The sequence below is a fragment of the Chelmon rostratus genome, chromosome 19 (genome assembly GCF_017976325.1).
Source record: "Chelmon rostratus isolate fCheRos1 chromosome 19, fCheRos1.pri, whole genome shotgun sequence".
Taxonomy (NCBI): Eukaryota; Metazoa; Chordata; class Actinopteri; order Chaetodontiformes; family Chaetodontidae; genus Chelmon; species Chelmon rostratus.
The window spans coordinates 12558065-12577038 of record NC_055676.1 but is presented as its reverse complement, the minus strand read 5'-3'; the positions used below and the strand labels follow the sequence as shown (position 1 = coordinate 12577038).

Genomic DNA, 18974 nt, shown 5'->3' with positions numbered 1-18974 from the left:
GACAATTATTGTTCTTTGTTTATTAATTGATGAAAAGGGGCTGTACACGTATGGATATTTTGTACACCTACAGGACAATTTAACATCCTTCATAGGCTACGTTATTCATATGTTAGGCTGCCACTTTCACCTTGTAAGTCAAACAAGCACTCTTTTTTTTTACTATTATTATTATACAGGCATTTTTCATAGATCGTGCTACACCATACTGTATTGTAGGAGGAAATGGGGCATATGAACGGTGTGTGGCTTTTTCTGTGGATTCAGAGAAACCAGGCAGCCAGGCAAACAGCTAAATGTCCTCTCTGTCTTTGTGTGTTCAGCCTTTTATTCTGACGGATTGTTCACTGAATTATTGTGAATCAAATCAGGTATCCTCGACGCTTTATGTTTCTTTTTTCTTTTTTTTTTTCTTCCTGTGTTTTTAATTGTGGGTTCACTGCTAGGATTTTCCATGCAGAGTGGTGGTACTGTACTTATTTAAAACACCAGCTTTTCTTCTTTCTAGCTGTTAAATATTTGCATGTCTAGTGTATTATTGGTGTTATATTCCACAGTATGGTTTGTGATTTCATCTCTTTTCTAGGCAATATAATCACTTGTCTGTGTGTCTGAGATGTTCGAATAAATAGATCATAAACTCATTTTTATGTTTTGTTATTGTGGAAACTGAAGCAGGTTGTTGTATTCTTTGATGCATGGTCATTTTTAACTTAAAATGATTTTTAGGCCCATGTTTAAAACAGTATTTTAGCCTGCCATGACACATTAGACACATAGTACACTAAAATACACAGTGAACATAATTCTCGATGCAGGGTGACATGGCTGTAGGAGCAATTTGGATTTTTTTTAAAGCTGAAATTCCCTTTTAGTTATTGCAGGAAATGTCTGTGTATCCAGGCTAGATGTTTTCTTAAAACGGGCAAAGTAAAGGGCAGTGTCAGCTCATCCTCTTAAAGGGACAGCTTGCTCAAATTTTCAACAGTCTTTCCCCTGACTGCATATTTTCCAGCCAGCGACCACTGAAATTTAACCTTTAACTCGTAGCTCTATGTGAGTTCAGTTGCCTTTATGACAGAAAATGTTCAGACCAGACAATGAGTGAAATTGAGGAATCTCAGACACATTTTTTGTGCATTCTGGGTCATTCTCTATTATCCTGACATCCACTGTAACAGATTGCTGTCATTATTAGCTATCATCGACATGGATGAAACATATTCCCAAACCTACTGCATGTACATCCTGGTCATTTGACTTGGAATTGGACTGAATTTATGCATGTGCAGTGTCTTTTGATCATTTCTACATACATCTGGTTCTCTATCTCACTCTAATTTAAACACTACGAAGCTATTCCTCGTGCCCTGAAGCAGCTCGTCTGCCTCGCATACCCACAGCCTGCCATTTAAAAACAGCATGTACATGTTTTCACCTTTAAGTAAGGTAATATGCTGTACCTCTGAATGTTATCTCCAAACCAATCACTTATTTCGCTCAATTAGTTAGTTTGCTGCTGGATGAGATGTCCGTACATTGCACCCTGGGACAAGAGAGAATAGTTTGTCCTGACGCCCAATCTGTGATGTCACTGCCATGTTCAGCCATACAGACTGCACATGGAAGTATGACTGACATCGTGCTCATAAAAATATGGATTCAAAATACTCACATTAAAAGGGAAAATGCAGGAATAAACAACGGGCCACTGTTTCTATAAAATGCATGGGGTGCATGATTGGATTCAGCATACGCTCTGGTTGCTGAAGGTTAAGTGAAAGACCTGAATTTGGACAATCAAAGATAGATACAGTCGTCATTAATACCGTACAAACATTTTAGTTTCTCATGAAGTAGAGTGAGTATTTTTAGTGACTCGTCGTCAGCATGGAATCCCATATATATTATACTGGCATTGCCATAAAAGGAATATTCCATATTGATTCAAGCACTCACGCCTGATTATAAGAGGGATGGGCAACCCTAAATAAAATGCATACAGTCCATCTGGACTGAGTGAGTCATCTGGTTCATTATTTATTATTACTATTATTTGAGTTTCATTTCAGGAGAAATGGGGTTGAGCTTATACCAGTGTACGTTTCTGAGAGAGCAAGTTCACAAATGTAAAAAGGTGTAATGCAGGTACAAGGTTAGATGCACATTCAGCCCATTTGCTGTCATCAGAACATCTCCAGGCCGCGCGTTCATGACTTCACTGATAAGAATCAAGGAATCCTGTAGTGATAAATGTGACTTTACTTCAGCATTAAGGGTGGACATGTTCAGTGTTATCTCACACGCACAATGCTGTCGAGGGAGGCAGTGCTTCAGGTCGAGTACCCACCCTGGAAGTGCAATGGGCACGCACATGCAATAGAGGAAGTAGGAGCAGCCGGACTCGACTGTTCCACATGTGCAACTCAGCTGCGCCACTTTTCGTACCTGGAGATGCTTTCAGTGAGCATGCTGATAATAGAACAGGAGTGTCGGGGGTCAATTGGAAACAGCTTTAGTGTGACAGGAACAGGAAGTGGTGAACAGAAAATGCTACCTGGTTCAACATGCAGCTGGTCTGTTCCTCTCTCTCGACGCCGCCTGTAAATCTTTTTAGCCTTTCAAAATACTGATCCATCAGACTCTGCCATGAACTCAGCTTAAATCTGGAGGGAGTATCTTCAGGCCCATCCTGTCTGGCACCTGTTTGATTGTTTGGAGGAGAGATGACACAAAATAGTGCCGGGACTGGTAATGGCACCACAAAAAAAAGAGAGGAACTTAAAATTGTAATAGTGGGAGATGGAGGCTGTGGGAAAACATCACTTCTGATGGTTTATGCCAAAGGTGATTTTCCAGAGGTAAGAACATCTTTCATGCCATAAAATCTACCTAGCACAGACAAGGTTTTCTGACCAAAACCACAAAAGACTAATAATATTGAAATGTGAACTTATCTCAGCCCTTTTCTGCATCTAAATTTAGTCAAATAAATGTAAGCTGCATTTCCTATTATAAGATTTGCTAATAGAAATGTTATAAGTTATGAAAGGGCAGAACTGTGAAAGAATATATGCTCACCAGCCACTTCATGAGGTACGCTTGTATAATCAAATGTGATCCAATACAAAAGCTCTGCATTAACTTAGCCTTTACCAAGATAATAATGATAAACCATAAAATGGACATCTTTCTCTTGTGTGTCAAAAACAGAAATATGCACCATCAGTGTTTGAAAAATACGTCACCACTATCTCTCTTGGAGGAAAAGAGATAAAGCTCAACCTGTATGACACAGCCGGTAAGACTCTTTCTGAAAAATCCCCTCAATGCTGAAATATCCGTGATTAATTCAGTATCAGTAGAATACATTTGACGATATGTGGATGGACATTGGGAGTTTGGAGCATGTTCAGCTCACACGCTGTCTCCATTGGATGGAATATGATCGATAAACAATCTTACAGAGGTAATCATTTAATAGTCCGTTAAGATGTATAAAGTTCAGACCTCCTCCCACTGGGTTCAGTCTTTATCTGTTTGTTCTGACACTGACGGACACAGAGGAAGTGGTAAAGATCGATGCTGACGTCAGAGCATCATCAGCCTCATCTTTCAGGAATTAACCTGCTGTTTGCATGTTAGTAACGACTAACAAGCTGTTGTGGGTCAGCTTGAGCAGCCAGTTTAGTGTTAGAGGCTGTTTTTTACTTCACAGATAAGCAAAAAACACAAACTGAAGCCAAGTATTAAATCCTCCTGACTTGAGGTTGTGCCAGATGTTTACTATGACTGTGTTTTTATTGTAGCCACTGACCAACATCAGTGTCAGACTAATACTTGAGGGTTATTTTTATTATATTCATTATACTATATACAACTTTGACAGTAGGGCTGGGTATCAACCATCAACACTCAATAGGATCGCCTATCTGATGCAGGCAGATTTTACTTCATAATTTTGCTGGTATTGGCTGAATGTTATTTAACTAAAAAATGTAGGGTTTTAAAGAAAAATGTTTATATTTGCCACATAATAACATAAAAAACTGCACCATTATGTGTCAATAGTACCTAAATTGAGGTACTGATATGACATGGCATGTAATTCAGAAACTGCTGTGTTTCTGTGAGGCATAAGCTATGATGCTACAGTGTGAACTCAACTATTTTAAAAAGTCATTTTCAGGAAGGCTTCTGACAGACTATGCAGGCAGCTTATCTTCTGTAGACCTGCAGCAGGGCGCCTTACATCAGCGGAAAGGGAAGCTGAAGCCAGGATGTGGTTTTCTGCATTTGCCCTAACTCTGTACCATATATCATATCACGCTGTTCAGGCTGTCGCATCCAAAGCATACCAGTTTCTGTCGAGCCCCGCTGTTACTTTACTGCAGTTGTTGTTATTTATGGTTGTGTGCATACTTTTACATTATCAGCTGACATGCCTTCATTCTTTCAGGGCAGGATGACTATGACAGACTACGGCCGCTCTCTTACCAGGAAGCTAATCTGATTTTAGTCTGCTTTGATGTGACCAACCCCACCAGCTTTGAGAACGTCCTGATAAAGGTAATGATTGATATTAACAACATGCCAAATTCCACAAGCAGGTACAATGAAAGAGGGATGTCAACATTTAACTGGAGTTCAGATTCAGGCAGTAAATGATTGATAGAGGCTGGTTTAGTGGTGTTAGCTGCATTCTTTTTGGGATGATTCACTCATGCGACTGAGCCTGCATGTGGACATTGACCCGCCCTGTGCACACAGGTGGGATTCAGTGTTGTGTTGGGACTTTCTCTTCTCAGTGCTGTGCACAAATAATCAAAGTGAAGCACAAGTCAAAAAGATCACAATGACTGAGATCCTTAAATTCCTTAAATTTACCCAGTGGTTCCCAGAGGTGAGGCACTTCTGTCAGGACATTCCGGTCATCCTGATTGGCTGCAAGACTGACCTCAGGAAGGACAAAGAGTGTGCGAGGAAGCTCAAGGCCATGAATCAGGCTCCCATCACTTACACACAGGTAAGGCAGGACGACACGTGCAGGCATTTGCAAGTGTATGACAGTTTCAGTGCAATAACAATTGTCGCCCAAATGTACGTTTTTCTTTGATTATCGCCTGTAGAGCACAGCCATACAGTCTAATTCTTGGTGCTGGGTTGGTTTGGGGTGCAGGGTGAGGAGACCCGGCAGCAGATGAATGCAGAGCTCTACCTTGAATGTTCGGCAAAGTATCAGGAGAACGTGGAGGACATTTTCAGAGAGGCCACCAAGAGAACTTTGGCCTTCATTCGAAAGCAAAGGAACTACAAGAGGAAGAAGAAATGTGTCATTTTGTGAAGGAAAAGCACAGAGGCTTGAGGACTTCACTCTCCTGCACGCAAGTGACACAGGTGATGGCTTCAGTTCTTTAAAAAGGAACCACTCCCTCACACTGAGAGTGGTTGGATGTTCAGAGCCCAAAAATGCTTGACGCGGCTTCATGGTTCAGAAAGTGCCTGCAGGTTGGGCCCCACTCATCCTTTACCGTCACAAGAAATACCAATGATGTAACAGGAAACACAATTTTGCAAGAAGCTGCAGCAGGAGATTTTCCAAATTGGATTACAACTTGAAATGCCTTCTGTCAAAAGAATTAATTAAAAGTATTTTTCTACACGTTTTTTCTGTGAGAAAATTTGTATGCTTCCAAACCAGTATGTATTTTTTTATGTATGAATGTATATATTTGAACAATTAGTTCTTGTATCTTGTTTTGTCTCCAAAAGGTTTTCATGTCCGATCTGCTTTAAAAACTGCTGACAGGTAACAAATTCTCAGAGTTGAGATGCAAAATATCACGGTACTGTAGCTTTGACATTCTTAAGGAACAAATAACCTCAATGAATGGGTTTTCAAGGAAAGCACAACACTGCACGAGAGTTTGTTTTGGAGCAGCGTCAACTTGAAGTAGAGCTCTTATCTTTACCAACAGCGCCCACTAGTGTTGGAAAAACTGAACGTTTGCAATGGCTGCACAATTTAGGCATTCGGGCCACAATTGCCACACAGTCAAATACAGGTACGACATGGCAACACATTCTGTCTCAGTGCACAAGAAACATAGAAAAAACGACATTTTCAAATGAGGTGTTTAATTATTAATATTCTTTTTTTTTTTTTTTTTTTACAACTTTGTACACAGATTGAGAAATTGTCAACTGCCTCTTGTTCCTGGTCACTCAGGCACCAGTGACAGTCTGGTGATGAACGATGTACACATTATTGAACATCAGCTACATTTTAAAAATGAGGAAATCAAGTTGTTTTATGCAGTCTGGCAGCTCTCGCATCAAATGTAACATTTTGGTCTGTAACTAACAATTTTCCCCTCATTAAAAAAAGATACATATAAATAAACGCTGTGATTCTCTTCAGCATGATTGCTTTATGGGACATGACAAATGTAATGCTACCGCCTTTTGATTCTTCTGAATAAACCGGGGCTGACTTTTCTTTTTGTGGCAACAGGCCAGAGGGAGAATAAGGCATGAGAGACCTGACACTACTACAGCTGTTGGTTTGAGCCCATCTGAACCTTAGCTGAAGAAACAAAAATACCTTTGTGTAACACTTTTAAACAAGCATGAAACATGAACCGGGCGACACCGCAGAGAACTAGAGCGGGAGTTTCAGATTTGGCCGTAAGTGATTTCATACAAATATTTTATTTAGGTTGTTGATTGGATTTAGAAAAACAATAATCCAGCACAGGTCTAATCATCCCTCTGTATCTTTAGCCTTACAGTACCAGAGCTAATAGCAGCATTTGATCATAATACAGTTCAGCAACTTCAGATAATAAGATGGGAACTAATAGCATGTTTTTTTTCCCCAATAATGATCAATCCAAACCACATGGACTTCAAGTGTTAAATTAGACCATTAGTGGAACATAATAAACCTGTATATGTATTACAGTCTGTCTGCAATATGTTAATAAGAACTATGGGTGTAAACTGTGTGGAGGAGTTCACATCAAAGCCTCCTTTAAGCCTCACTGGAAACAACAGTAGAGACAGTACAAGTTTTTATGTGTACGTTCTTGTAACTTAGCCACATAATCAAGTTTAGGCGTTAGATCATAATACAAAAACAGTTATGGCTTTTGTAACCGCTGCCTGCAGGAAGAAACAGTGTTGTATTCCCTTGCAGTCCCTTGCACAACAACAACAACAACAACAAAAAAACGGAGCTGCCACCGATTCCAGATGGACAAAATGCATCAGAAGCAGATTTTTCTTTCTGGGCAGTCAAGTATCAGGTTTATGTTTTTTGAAAAACTAGTAAAATAAATACTGGTTAGCAGTGAAATAGCACAGCAGGGATGTTGAGAACTACACACAAAAAGCAAATTCAGGAGATGAAGCGCGGCGCCACGTTGAACAGTTGTGTTCAAGCCGGAGACAGTTTGACCATGACTACTTCACAGAAGTATGAAGCATGTACGTGACAGACGTTGGGTCTTTAAAGGCAAAACTATGATTCAGGTCGGTTAATCGAGGCTACCTGCCCTCTTTTAGTTGCATATGATTTGAACAGAGGCTCTCTGACAGATTCATGCGCTGACTGACACAAACACCCAAATACAACACATTCTTTCCACTCACTGTTTTTCTATGTACAGGATAAAGCGACAAACTGTTGGTCTATCAGGCGAACGCCACTTTGTGTTGTGACCGACTGTGCGGCGACATCGACGACGAGTCACTGGAAAGCAGAAGCCTGTTGGCCAGATGCTTTGGCTGGACGCTGCTGCTGCTGCCACCAAAGCCAGAGAGTAACAGCGGTGTCTCCCGGTCGGACCGCACTGTGGTCAGTCTATCAAGCGATTGTGCGTGTTGCTTCAAAATTACTGGCCGCTGTATGAATCTGAGGTGTCTCGCTGAGCTTTTGTCTCAGTTGGTCTTTTGCACCTTTTCCTGGTTTTTCTGAATCTTTTGGTGGACGACTTTCAACGTGGTGAGAAAATTCCCCAGGAACAGGACGAGAAATGTCAGTGCCAGCATGAATACCTGAAAGAAAAAGGAAAAGACAACTCATGACATGTGTTATTATATTTCTAGCTATATCTGTATTTGGAAATATCGAAGGATGAGGACATATTCAGTAGGGATAATTCACTAACACTTCATAAGACCTTGTCACAGGTAAGTTTGAGTAAAACACAGTTTAGCATGTGTGCTGCATGAGTCTGATGCAGACAAACTTTCCCTGCACATCTTTTGACTTAACTTCAGTGGCCAACTGGTCTGCTAGGTAAAATGCACAAATGATTATTAAAAAGAAAAAAAGAGATCAAACTTTTTCCTTTTAACCAAACAACTTTTTAAATCTGTTTAGACATGTCTTTTGACATTTAAGCCAATACCAATGCAATCCTTACCTGCCACTCCTTACAGTCCTCATGTCTTGCCAAGCGAAACAGGGTCACTGAGTTGTACAGCTGCCAAAACTGTGGAGGAAGAGGACACATTATCTTTCCCAACACCACTGCACACTCTGTTGCACAAGGACTTTTCGCTTTGATCCATAACTTTCTCCTCAGATCATTCAAAAATGCCAAAAAAATAGCGCACTGGTGTGCTCTTTTGATGCACTTAATACATTCCAACAATGAGCTCCGGTGTAAAACGGCCCCATGAGCTTGCACGATTTTGTGCAACGTCCTCCTGGTTTTGAAATATTTGGCATGAAGCGTTAAAGCTGTGGTTTGACATTAAACAAAAGCAAAAAAAAAAAAAAAAAAAGAGTTAAGTTTTGACTTACGTGGCCAAAAAAGAGAAATGGCAAAAGAAAAGTGAGGCCTCTCCACATCCAGGACTGAAATCCCTCTGCAGAGACAGAAAAGTGTAACAGTGACCTTGGGACAACATGACACAGAATACTACACTGCTGTCGTCCCCGCAAAACAATCCGACATTAGAGATAGTTTGGGGAGCAAATTCATCGAAGCCGTACTTAAATTGCTCCCAGAGATCTGTGTGGTATCATGCTGATGCTTACAACTGTCTCCATCTCTCACCTTTACCCTATTTTTCCAGACATGGTGTTGCAGATGGCCCAGGAGTTCAAGCGATTGAAATCACTCCCACCAAAAATAGCTTACAACGTACCCACTGTGAGGTCCAGCTGATTTCTCTCTCCCAGAGCTCGCAGCCTGTACAAGCAGCCGCTCTGGTAGTAATACTGGAGGAACTGAACAAAGCCTGGAGGACAAACAGAAGGCAAAATGGCAGATTACAGCACAGTCACCAATGAACACATCAGTTAGGTTCGGCCGATGTCTTAGGACTGGAAAGGAAAGCAACTTTTGATGACTAGCATCAGCTTATCACCAGCTCCCAACCCATTTCATGGAAAGAAAAAAAAAGTCAATAGCAGCATGTGATGTGAAGCTTTGCACACTGAAATGGGGTCATTCTGTCCCTAAAACAAACATAAAATAACGCTGAATTGCTGAAAAAAACCAAACAAACAAACAAACTTTTGTCTGTTTAAACATTTCAGTTGTCCGTCATGCCTCCACATGTGGTATATCAGCACTGACTTCACATCTCTATTCTGGGGACAAATATTTAGAGGAAGTGTTTATTAGCGATTATTAGCTGGTGAGCAGTCGAGCATCTACAGTCTTAACATCTTTGATCGACACAAGTCTACCACGATTCATGAGAGACTGGTGCCATAATAGTTCCATAATAATTACAACTTAAAACTGCTGAGGGCTGTGTCACCTTCCCAGGTGTTCATTTCCTGTACACATGTTTTCGTGTATATTGTGTGTAATCACACTGTGTTGCAGGTGATCCTGCCCTTGACCTGCTATGACAGTTGTCGACAACCATTAGTGGTGTAACAGAACGACAGCATCTGAAACAGTAGAAGATCCATCTGCGTACCAAGACACTCATATGGAGGATCCATGTGGAAACGTGGGTTAGTTAGGTCTCGTCATCTGTTATTTATTCTCTTATCTCCTCTGTTTTTATATTAGCAAAGGGGGAGAAGAGGTAGAACTAAAACGATGAGTCCTTTTATCAGTTATTAGTTTGTTTAATATTGGCTAAACTACTAGCAACTAGAGTGTGTATCAGAATACAAAGACACAGGCAACGCTGTGGAAAACATAAATAAAAACAGAATGCGATCATTTCAAGTGTTCCTGAGCCCATGTAGTAACATCCTTTATCCAAGTGAACCTGTTACCAGTGAACCTGTTTACCTGTGGAATGTTCCAAACAGGTGTTTCTAGAGCATTCCACAACTTTCCCAACTTGTCTCAACTTGTTTTAACGTGTTGCTGCCACTAATTCAGAATTAGCAGATATTTACAAAAATCAATGAAGTTGACGAAGTAAAACATTAAATGTTTTGTCTTTGTACGGTTTTCATAAGCAAATTATCACATTCTGTTTTATATTTGTTTTATTCAGCGCCATTACTTTTTTGGAATTGGGGTTGTGGATTATATGAGCAGATTCAATAACAATGACATGAAAGTCTAAATCTATTCTGAACAGAATAAACTGAATTTTTTCTTGTCATGACCTAAACAACATTATCCTTTGATGCCTGAAACTCAGAGAGCCCTCTGCGTTCACTACAAGGTAACAAACACACATTTTGTTCCAAGTCTAAACAGATTAAATTCTTACTCTGATATATGGAGAATGCAAGAAACTGGCTTCTGAACATCTGATACATGGGCCCCTCTGGCCTGTGAAAAGACACAAGGTTAAAGGAAAACTGAATGAAGAAACCGTCTCGCCTTAACAGTCGCTATCCTGTACACATTCGAACAAAAGTTCAGATATGATTGCTGAAACAACATGTCACTATGAAATCAAGGACAAGAACTCACCAGGTAAGCATCACACCTGACAGGAAGGTAGATACATAATGGTGAGACACCCACCAACCTTTGATCCTGAAAAGCATAAGAAGAGCACAGGAAGAGATGACGACTGTATAACCTGGTAAATCTGCAAGCACAACTTCAAGATACTAAGGAAAAAGAAGAAGACTAATGACGAGTGCACACCTGGAGCCGTTGCTCATGAGGATGCTTTCCCTTATGGTCAGTGTGCAGTAGTACCACACCAGCAAAAAGTTGAAGATTTCATCAGTGACCCTAAAAATAAAATAATTAGTGAGCCGCACTTTTAGCTTTTAATAAATCAACAACAGTAACGATTGAGGGGGAAGAAGTTCTCTCACCGACAGTTGAGAAAGAAGAGGCAGGTTATTGCTCCAAACATCAGGATTATTGTCATATAAAGCTTGAACTTCTCATACTCGTCTTTGTAGGCAAATCTATGGATGAATGGAGGACGAGAAGATGAGGAGCTGACAACAAACACACACACCAAGTCCAGAGCCTGAACCCGTCTTTTCATTATGTCCTCAAGGCTGAATACTTGACATACTTTGCCTGGTTGCTGAGGAGTGTTACGTTCACGTTGCCCAGGACCAAATTCAGGTAAAGCCTGAAAACACACACACACAAAAAACACATAACACATTTTTTGAGATATAAAGCTCGCTATCTGTAACTTTGAACGAATTGCCAACATGAACAAAAGGTGCCGACCCGTTTTTTTTGGGCAAATATGCTTCCATATCAAAGAACACATTTTCTTTATCTTTGATTTGTGTCTTGATGTCTGTTATTAGTTCCAGTTCTTTCTCGTTGCATGATTGTGCACACCTGTGAAGAAAAGAGAAAAAGATCATGAGGGGAGAAGTTAAGAAGAGGAGGAGGAATGTCTTAAAGCTCTCCATGAACTAAGACACAGCAACTTTTCTGTAATGTCTCAGAGTGACAGGCATGATAATTTCCAGAAATTACTCATTTTGAGCAGCCGTTAACCGTTTCCTCTCTTTGCTGACTTGGCTGCACAATCATTTTCTTGAGTGCTGACAAAACTTTCATGTATGCTTTCCACAGCATGTTCAGTTGCAGGGATACTGCAAAATGTACCCACGAGTGAGTCAACCTGGCCAATGAGCCAGACTATGATGTACCAGTGTACTGACTGCAATGTAAGCAAACAATCTGTAAAATAAACACGTGGTCTTGCCTGATCAGAGAATACTTACTTGCTCATGCTGTAACGTAGGTCTTTCAGGCATTTTCTCTGTTTACTGATGGCGCTGCTGCATGTTGTCTGAAGGTTGGTGAGCTCCTCAAGTTTTTGTCTGTATATTTTGTGAGTTTCCTGGTGAACAAAGAGACAAAGTGAGTGTGAAAAGATGTAAGAAAATAACAAAAGCACAGCTGATGGGCATTTACAACCAATACAGATAGACATAAATAGAATGTGTCATAATGCACTGAAAACATTTGAAAGAGTGAAAATGTCTCCTAATCTCAGCCAAATCTTTGCCCAAGGCTCAGTGAACAGTGCTGAAAAGCTCTGGATGAACAGAGTCTCCATTTATGAAGAGATGGAAATGCTTTACCCCCTTGTTTGACCAAAGCCCATGACACTCTATTATGTGATGAAATATAGACCAGAGCACATCTTTCAGCAGCACTGTGCCCACCTTTCCCCCCCATCAGCACTGGTGTCTGGGGGTGAGGATGCACAGTCAGCAGAGGTTATCCCACGTTTTGAGTTTGAGTTTAAGATTTTTTATTTGCATATTATGTAGAATAGACAGTATCAGGTAATGTGGAGCTGTTGAGGATCCAAGATTGAAAAAGGTCAATAAAAATAAAATAAAGTTTAATTTCAACATAAAAACAGGAGTGGCCCAAACAAAGGTGTCTGCTGCTGTACCTTTCTTTTCTTTCCATTGTAAGCCTGCTTGAAAATGTGCTTAAATGTACACAAAAGTACATCACCCTGGACAGTACAAACTGAATCTAATGTGGGTGTAAATTCCCAAAGGAAAAAAAAAAAAAAAATACTCAAAAGACTGGACCCTGGGAAAAGTGGGATGGAGGCAATGAACTCAATACATGATCTACTGCCTGTCTTGTGTGATTTAAGACAAGCAGCATCCTGAAAAGCACTAAGACACCCTGACCTTTCGGACGAGAAAAGCAAACAGACAGCTAGTCATACTTGTCACTGTGTTTTCTGTGCATGTAGCTCACATGACAGTTTCCTCCAATCAACGTCATATCAATAGTATTGAACCTGAAATGCCACAGATGCAAAGATATACACTCTGGAAGGAAGCAGCTAAATATGAAAGGTTGATTATTCACCAGAACATATCAGCTTCATTTCGGAAAATTCCCCAAACATTTGAGTCACCTTAATCTTCTTTCCCTACGGAGCAGCTCCAGATTTTATATTTTGATGGCATCACAGATCCACGTCTGAGTTATCCGATGCCGGCATGAGGAGAGGGCTGGTCGAGCCACGACACCACAGACCACATGATGCTTTATTACACCGCAAAGTGAACGGAATTCTTTCCTATTACCTATTATCGACTACTTATACTATTGTTTCAAGTTAGCCAGCTAGCGAACGTGAGCTAGCGTGGTAGTGATGTATGATGATGCATTCAGTGACACGAACGAATTCACTCAGGCAGGCTCAGTGAGTGTAACAAACACGTGGAGTTACCTTATCGACCTCTATGTAACTTTAGCATCAAATATTACACATTAATCAATCACAATATAATACAATGTGTCGTTAGCTAAGTAAATGTAACGTTAGCTGCTCATTAGCCGCATAACAGGCTAGCAGCAGGACAAGCAACCTGCTGCTAACCTTAGCAGTCGCAAGACACGGATGTTATAGTGAAGTCAAAGATGATGAACGTCCACTGAAACATATTCCATCCATCAGATATTGCTACCAACAGCGCAGTTATTGGCTCAATGCTGCGTTTACGATTGGGCTTAGAATGAATGGCGAATAGGAAGCAGCAATACAAACTAACGTAGCCACTGGAGTACGGTTGTCAGTGCCATCCACGACAAGCTACAGCCAACAATCTAGTATAGATCATGTGCTCGTTTTAGTGTTTTTTGTCACCTGTAATTGTTGATATTCCTCGTCAATTTCCTCCCACTCCATCTGAAACTTCGGTTTGGACATTATGGTACGGCAACTGATGTAGCAAAGAGGACGGCTTCACAAGGTTCCACCCCGAATCTCTCCTCACACCGACTGTCCACTCAGACGCTTCTTTAACTGGGCTGCACGGAGCATGCGCACATCGCAAAACCGCTGTGGTTCAAGCGTAAATAAAGGGGAATTTACAAGTAAATACATATTCTGACAAATAAAAAACAAAACAAAACAAAACATCCAAGCATCATTTGGACCCCCCAAACATATATATATATAAAAAAGCTAAAACTGACTCTTAGTTTAATTTACTCCGCACTAACTAGAGTACGCAGTTGCGTTGCTAGGATACCACGAATGCTCAGTTTACTCTTGGCTGTGCACACCAGCTTACAGGTAAGTAAAGTTTATACTGTTAGCCAGCTGTATTAACGTATTAATGTTGTCGGGAGCTAAATGGCCTGAGTTTACAAGCGGACTGAGTTTAAGTGAGTCATCTGCCTAGACACATTTCTAAGGTACAAGTATTTTGCTTTGAATGTGTTTGTCTCCCTACCGGTATAAAGTTACACTGTATAGTAACGTTAACTAGCTAGCATGAAATGACCAGCTTTAGAGGGCTAACTTGGCTAATTTAAACAAATGTAACTTAATGCTAATTTGCTTTCGTTTGCACTATATTTTCTTGTTTTTTCGTCTTTTTTTAATCATAAAGTCAATAAAAAAAGACATGCTTTAATGACATTTATACACAGAAAAACAGGTTAAGAGATGTTTTTGTCCAAAATATTTGGAATTTACTAAAACTTTGTTGTGCACACGTTCCTTGCGTTCTGGTAGCTCACAGTGTCAATCCATCTGATCTCCTTCAGCTTCATGGAGATTCATATAACTTGTAATATAGGGTTTTCATCATGCCATTTATCAAACCTATCAAAAAACAGCCATCCTCAACATTGATGGATAAGAAATCACAGAAATGTGGACTGCGGTGCGCAGTTTTCTCGGCCAATGGAAATGTATACACCGGGGAGTGGCAGGACGACAAGAAACATGGTGAGATACTGTTGTGAGCTTATACCAAACTACTGAGAAATGTGTGAAGGTCTGGCTATGAAGGGCAACATACTTTAGATACATCATAAGTAAAAGATTTGCTTATTATTTTTCAAGGGAAGGGAACTCAGGTATGGAAGAAGTCTGGTGCCATTTATGAAGGAGACTGGAAATGTGGAAAACCTGACGGGTATGGTGCCTACAGTGTGCTCCTCCCAAAAACAAAGAAGCATGTAAGGAAGTACTGTGGTGGATGGAAAAATGGAAAGAAGCATGTATGTATTTGATATACTGCTAAGTACATTCACTCTGTAACACATGTATGTGCACTCTAATAATTTTTGTGTTATTTTCTATCTCTTTAGGGCTATGGGACGTACTTCTACGATTGCTCAGCAGTTTATGAGGGAGAGTGGAGTGAGGACCATCGGACTGGCTGGGGAAGGATGTGTTATGACAATGGAGATATCTATGAGGGAGAGTGGATGAAGGATAAGAATAATGGACAGGGCATTATTCGATATGGTAAGAGAACTTTGCTTCACATTCCTTTTTTTGTATTCTAAAATAGATCATAGTTTAGTGTGGTAAGATGATAAATTTTAATATTTGACTTTGCACCTTGTGTCAAAGTGAATGGCAATTGGCATGAAGGCACCTGGCGAGATGGCAAGAAGAATGGTAATGGAAGGTTCTGCTATTCTAACAAAGGCCAGCTTTATGAAGGTATTTGGGTGGATGGAGTAGCAAAGTGCGGGACCCTGTCTGATTTTGGGAGAGATGCAGCACCAACACCGACACAGTATCCAATTCCACAGGTACAACATTTTGACTGTTGATACTTCTACAGCCACATATCTCAGTTTATCTGAGTCTGTCACCACAATTAAATAATCATGTACAACAAAGTAATTTTCCAGTGTTTTGTGTATTGTGTATTGTGGGTTATAATATGAACATATCTTTTTTTCAAGGTACACCTTGTGGATATGCAGTTGGTTTTAAGGGAAGCCCAATCAGCCTACCTTGATCAGTGTTGAAGAAAAACAAAAGGATCAACAGCTTGTTCCCACTCTAGTTAATGCATGATGGCATTCTGCATATTGAGTTTTGTTTTTAATATTTACACCCATATATGTTGTTCTTGTCTGTGGAGGAAACCAAAAACATATCTCTTCAAATGAAATGAAAATAACATGATATGATTTAAAGTATTAATCCAGCTAACCCAATCCAAATGACACATTGACTTATTTTTCTAAAAGGGACTGATAAAATATCAGCCTTGTATTGTATTTTCTATGTGCTGCATTCTGATAATACTCATAACAACTCAAAGTCCCTGTGAACTTGTAACACTTACCTGATAAACAAGCCACAGTTCACTTTTAAATGAAAAGGCTCTGATGTGTGTTTCATAGTGTAACCATTAACAATTTATCTAATTATTCAGAAGAATACTAGCTCCCACAAGCCTGAAAGAAAAGGATCTCTTTTCATCACCACCAACCACCAATAATGGAATATCTGCACAAGATCATCACCCATCAACACTCTGCTAACTTTCACTTCTAAATGCACCTCCAACCACATCTGGACTTCTTCCTGATCTAATAAACACTGCCAACTCCGACTGATCAGTTTCTCTAAATTGCTGAGAATTAAATTCTTGTGCAGTGTGTGTAATGAGTAAGAATTATTTAAAAAGTTTAAAGTATCAAGAGTAGAAATGAAAATCTACCATCAGGAGTGGCTTAGTTGGTCATCCAGCATAAGGAAGATGATCGGTGAGCACATATGTATGCACTACTCATGAACTTAAATGACCTTTGCAAAATTTTAGCAGTGTGACTTGCTTAACCTGTCTCAGCAATTGCAAGTGTGTTCCATAGGTAACATTATAGCTATGTTTTGAAATAATAGGTCCAAAATTTTTTGGGAAATTCTGAAACTTTGAATGCCACTTCGCAAAAATGTGTTTATTTTAACACCACAGCCTGTGCTACAGATGCCAGATAATATGTTCTAATAATACTGTAGTTTGGCAGCTGTTGAGTCAGTCTATGCAAACAGCAGGCATTACAATTGCAAATGGTGGACATTACACAAAATCATGTACACAGTGAATAAGGAGGGTTAAATACTTGTGGTTTACAAAGCAACAATGTAATATATATTACCATATATATTACCAGTGTTCACTGACAGATGACTAACTCAGTGCAGCAGGCATGAGACAGGATTCCAAGTTATCGTTCAGATGTCTCTACCATAATGTAAGAGGTAAATCAAGCAACTAGCACAGTTAAGACTTTCCAATTTCAAGTTACATGCACTATGGCAGGTCTGTGAGTTCACAGTTGATCAGACATGTTTTTGAAAAAATACAAATTCCTTCCACAAAAGTAAATTTCACAACAAAGAGGTGACATCATTCTTGTAAAAAAAAAAAAAAAAGAGCGAGAGAAAAAAGAAGCCAATAATGTAGCTTCTGGTCTGGAGAAATCCCAAGGACTCAAAGTTCCACCATAAATGTGTATTCGCCATACTTCTCTATGGGAAATGCGAGCTTGGAGACTGCAAGATGGAAGATTCCCCTCTGTTGTCCAGCTCATTCTGTAGTCGAGTGAGATTGGAAAGCTCCTCCAGCTCCTGAAACTGTCTGTCAGTCTTGTGGCTGACCAAGGAGCGATAGAAGTGCACAGCAAAGACTATGAAGACTAAACCAAAGGGGACCATAATAGAGGTGGAAGTAATAGCAGCAGCCACACCAGCTGAAACTGTATTATTGCTGGACTTGTTGGGCTTTATAGGCAAAAATTTGACCCAGCAGAGCAGAACTACCTCGGCTAGGAAGAGCAAAGTACCAATGACTGTAGAAAAAGCCCAAGCCAGTTCAATGTGTCGGTGCATTCGCTCATGTGGAGACTCCTTCACAGAGTTGAGGTTGTGGACATTGCTGACAGCCTCTATATTGGGCAAAATGCAGGTACTGACCATCAGAGCGAACAGATGAACAGCCACAAGCACAGTGGTGCAAGCACTGAAGGCAATAAGGAGAGCCGGTGGGTAAGGATAGCTGTTGTCCAGCTGCACTTCTACCATGGCCACCTGAAAAACAGGATTATTAAAAACAGGAATGTAAATAAAATTTGTATCTAGCAAGATCAGAAAAAGTGGATGACTTGAACACAACGTTACCATAGCAAATCCAGAAAGCAGGGCTGATGTCCGGCTAGAAGCCTTGAGTTTAGCTCGACTCAGGTACAGCTTTCTCCAGGACAGGGCTTGCAGTGAATGCTCGTTCAGACTCATGTTGCGCCTGTTATCAAAGGACCAGAGGAGCGGCGCTAGCGTAGTTCCCTCGTTACTCTTGCGGAAGACAACAGAAACAAACCTTCAACATGCCAGTCACAGACTGTAGTGTACACTTACAAAACATTTAACCTCGCCAGCTGACGGAACTGCGGAAGCTATTTTTTCACCACTAGTCTCCAGCGTGCTGAGCTGCCTGCACCTTGCATTACCCAGAAGTCCGCGCGCCCTGAAGGCAACATCCGCTTACTGTCGGTTACGTTTGCTCAGTTTTGTGCTTATTAATCAGCCCGATGGTAACACTGATGTAAACTACCACCTCCAATGTGTAGTTATTCTCTGAAAATATATGCTCTTGCCTTCTTAAAGGTTTGAACGTCTCATCACGCCAGTCCACGTGACGTACGTCACGTCCATCGTACAGAAACAGAATTATTGCTAGAATGAATGAAAGTAGATAAAGATCTGCTTTTTTGATGTGGACAAACTGTATATTGCTTGTTTTTCTTTATGACGGTGGG

At 40.4% G+C, this 18974-nt stretch overlaps 4 protein-coding genes across 4 annotated transcripts; 2 read left to right on the top strand and 2 right to left on the bottom strand.

Annotated features, from left to right (window-relative positions):
• Positions 1-1533: 1533 nt before the first annotated feature.
• rhof (ras homolog family member F) lies at positions 1534-6408 on the top strand. Its single transcript, XM_041960059.1, has 5 exons — positions 1534-2861; positions 3214-3301; positions 4460-4569; positions 4892-5026; positions 5180-6408. Exons 1-5 carry the CDS (start codon positions 2727-2729, stop codon positions 5342-5344), a joined length of 633 nt encoding a protein of 210 aa, XP_041815993.1. The 5' UTR covers positions 1534-2726; the 3' UTR covers positions 5345-6408.
• tmem120b (transmembrane protein 120B) lies at positions 6130-14170 on the bottom strand. The gene is made up of 12 exons (XM_041960058.1): positions 14047-14170; positions 12146-12264; positions 11637-11753; positions 11473-11532; positions 11264-11359; positions 11088-11177; positions 10908-10973; positions 10702-10763; positions 9160-9252; positions 8813-8877; positions 8430-8498; positions 6130-8058 (listed from the first exon to the last, which is right to left on the bottom strand). Exons 1-12 carry the CDS (start codon positions 14107-14109, stop codon positions 7942-7944), a joined length of 1017 nt encoding a protein of 338 aa, XP_041815992.1. The 5' UTR covers positions 14110-14170; the 3' UTR covers positions 6130-7941.
• An 826-nt stretch (positions 14171-14996) lies between these two features.
• Positions 14997-16178, top strand: morn3 (MORN repeat containing 3). Its single transcript, XM_041960692.1, has 5 exons — positions 14997-15138; positions 15256-15413; positions 15504-15663; positions 15772-15956; positions 16113-16178. The coding sequence occupies exons 1-5, from the start codon at positions 14997-14999 to the stop codon at positions 16176-16178; spliced, it is 711 nt and encodes a 236-aa protein (XP_041816626.1).
• Positions 16179-17138: 960 nt separating this feature from the next.
• Positions 17139-18637, bottom strand: orai1b (ORAI calcium release-activated calcium modulator 1b). Its single transcript, XM_041960579.1, has 2 exons — positions 18340-18637; positions 17139-18249 (listed from the first exon to the last, which is right to left on the bottom strand). The coding sequence occupies exons 1-2, from the start codon at positions 18451-18453 to the stop codon at positions 17692-17694; spliced, it is 672 nt and encodes a 223-aa protein (XP_041816513.1). The 5' UTR covers positions 18454-18637; the 3' UTR covers positions 17139-17691.
• Between the last annotated feature and the right edge of the window lie 337 nt (positions 18638-18974).

Coding starts and splice junctions, on each gene's coding strand:
- rhof (XM_041960059.1), top strand. CDS start 2,727: ATGACACAAAATAGTGCCGGGACTGGTAATGGCACCACAAAAAAAAGA. Junction 3,302..4,459: donor CAACCTGTATGACACAGCCG/GTAAGACTCTTT, acceptor TCATTCTTTCAG/GGCAGGATGACTATGACAGA. Junction 5,027..5,179: donor CTCCCATCACTTACACACAG/GTAAGGCAGGAC, acceptor TTTGGGGTGCAG/GGTGAGGAGACCCGGCAGCA.
- morn3 (XM_041960692.1), top strand. CDS start 14,997: ATGCCATTTATCAAACCTATCAAAAAACAGCCATCCTCAACATTGATG. Junction 15,139..15,255: donor GCAGGACGACAAGAAACATG/GTGAGATACTGT, acceptor TTATTTTTCAAG/GGAAGGGAACTCAGGTATGG. Junction 15,664..15,771: donor ACAGGGCATTATTCGATATG/GTAAGAGAACTT, acceptor CTTGTGTCAAAG/TGAATGGCAATTGGCATGAA.
- tmem120b (XM_041960058.1), bottom strand. CDS start 14,109: ATGTCCAAACCGAAGTTTCAGATGGAGTGGGAGGAAATTGACGAGGAA. Junction 12,265..14,046: donor AGGAATATCAACAATTACAG/GTGACAAAAAAC, acceptor TTTGTTCACCAG/GAAACTCACAAAATATACAG. Junction 8,878..9,159: donor TCAGCTGGACCTCACAGTGG/GTACGTTGTAAG, acceptor CTGTCTCTGCAG/AGGGATTTCAGTCCTGGATG.
- orai1b (XM_041960579.1), bottom strand. CDS start 18,453: ATGAGTCTGAACGAGCATTCACTGCAAGCCCTGTCCTGGAGAAAGCTG. Junction 18,250..18,339: donor TGCTTTCTGGATTTGCTATG/GTAACGTTGTGT, acceptor CCTGTTTTTCAG/GTGGCCATGGTAGAAGTGCA.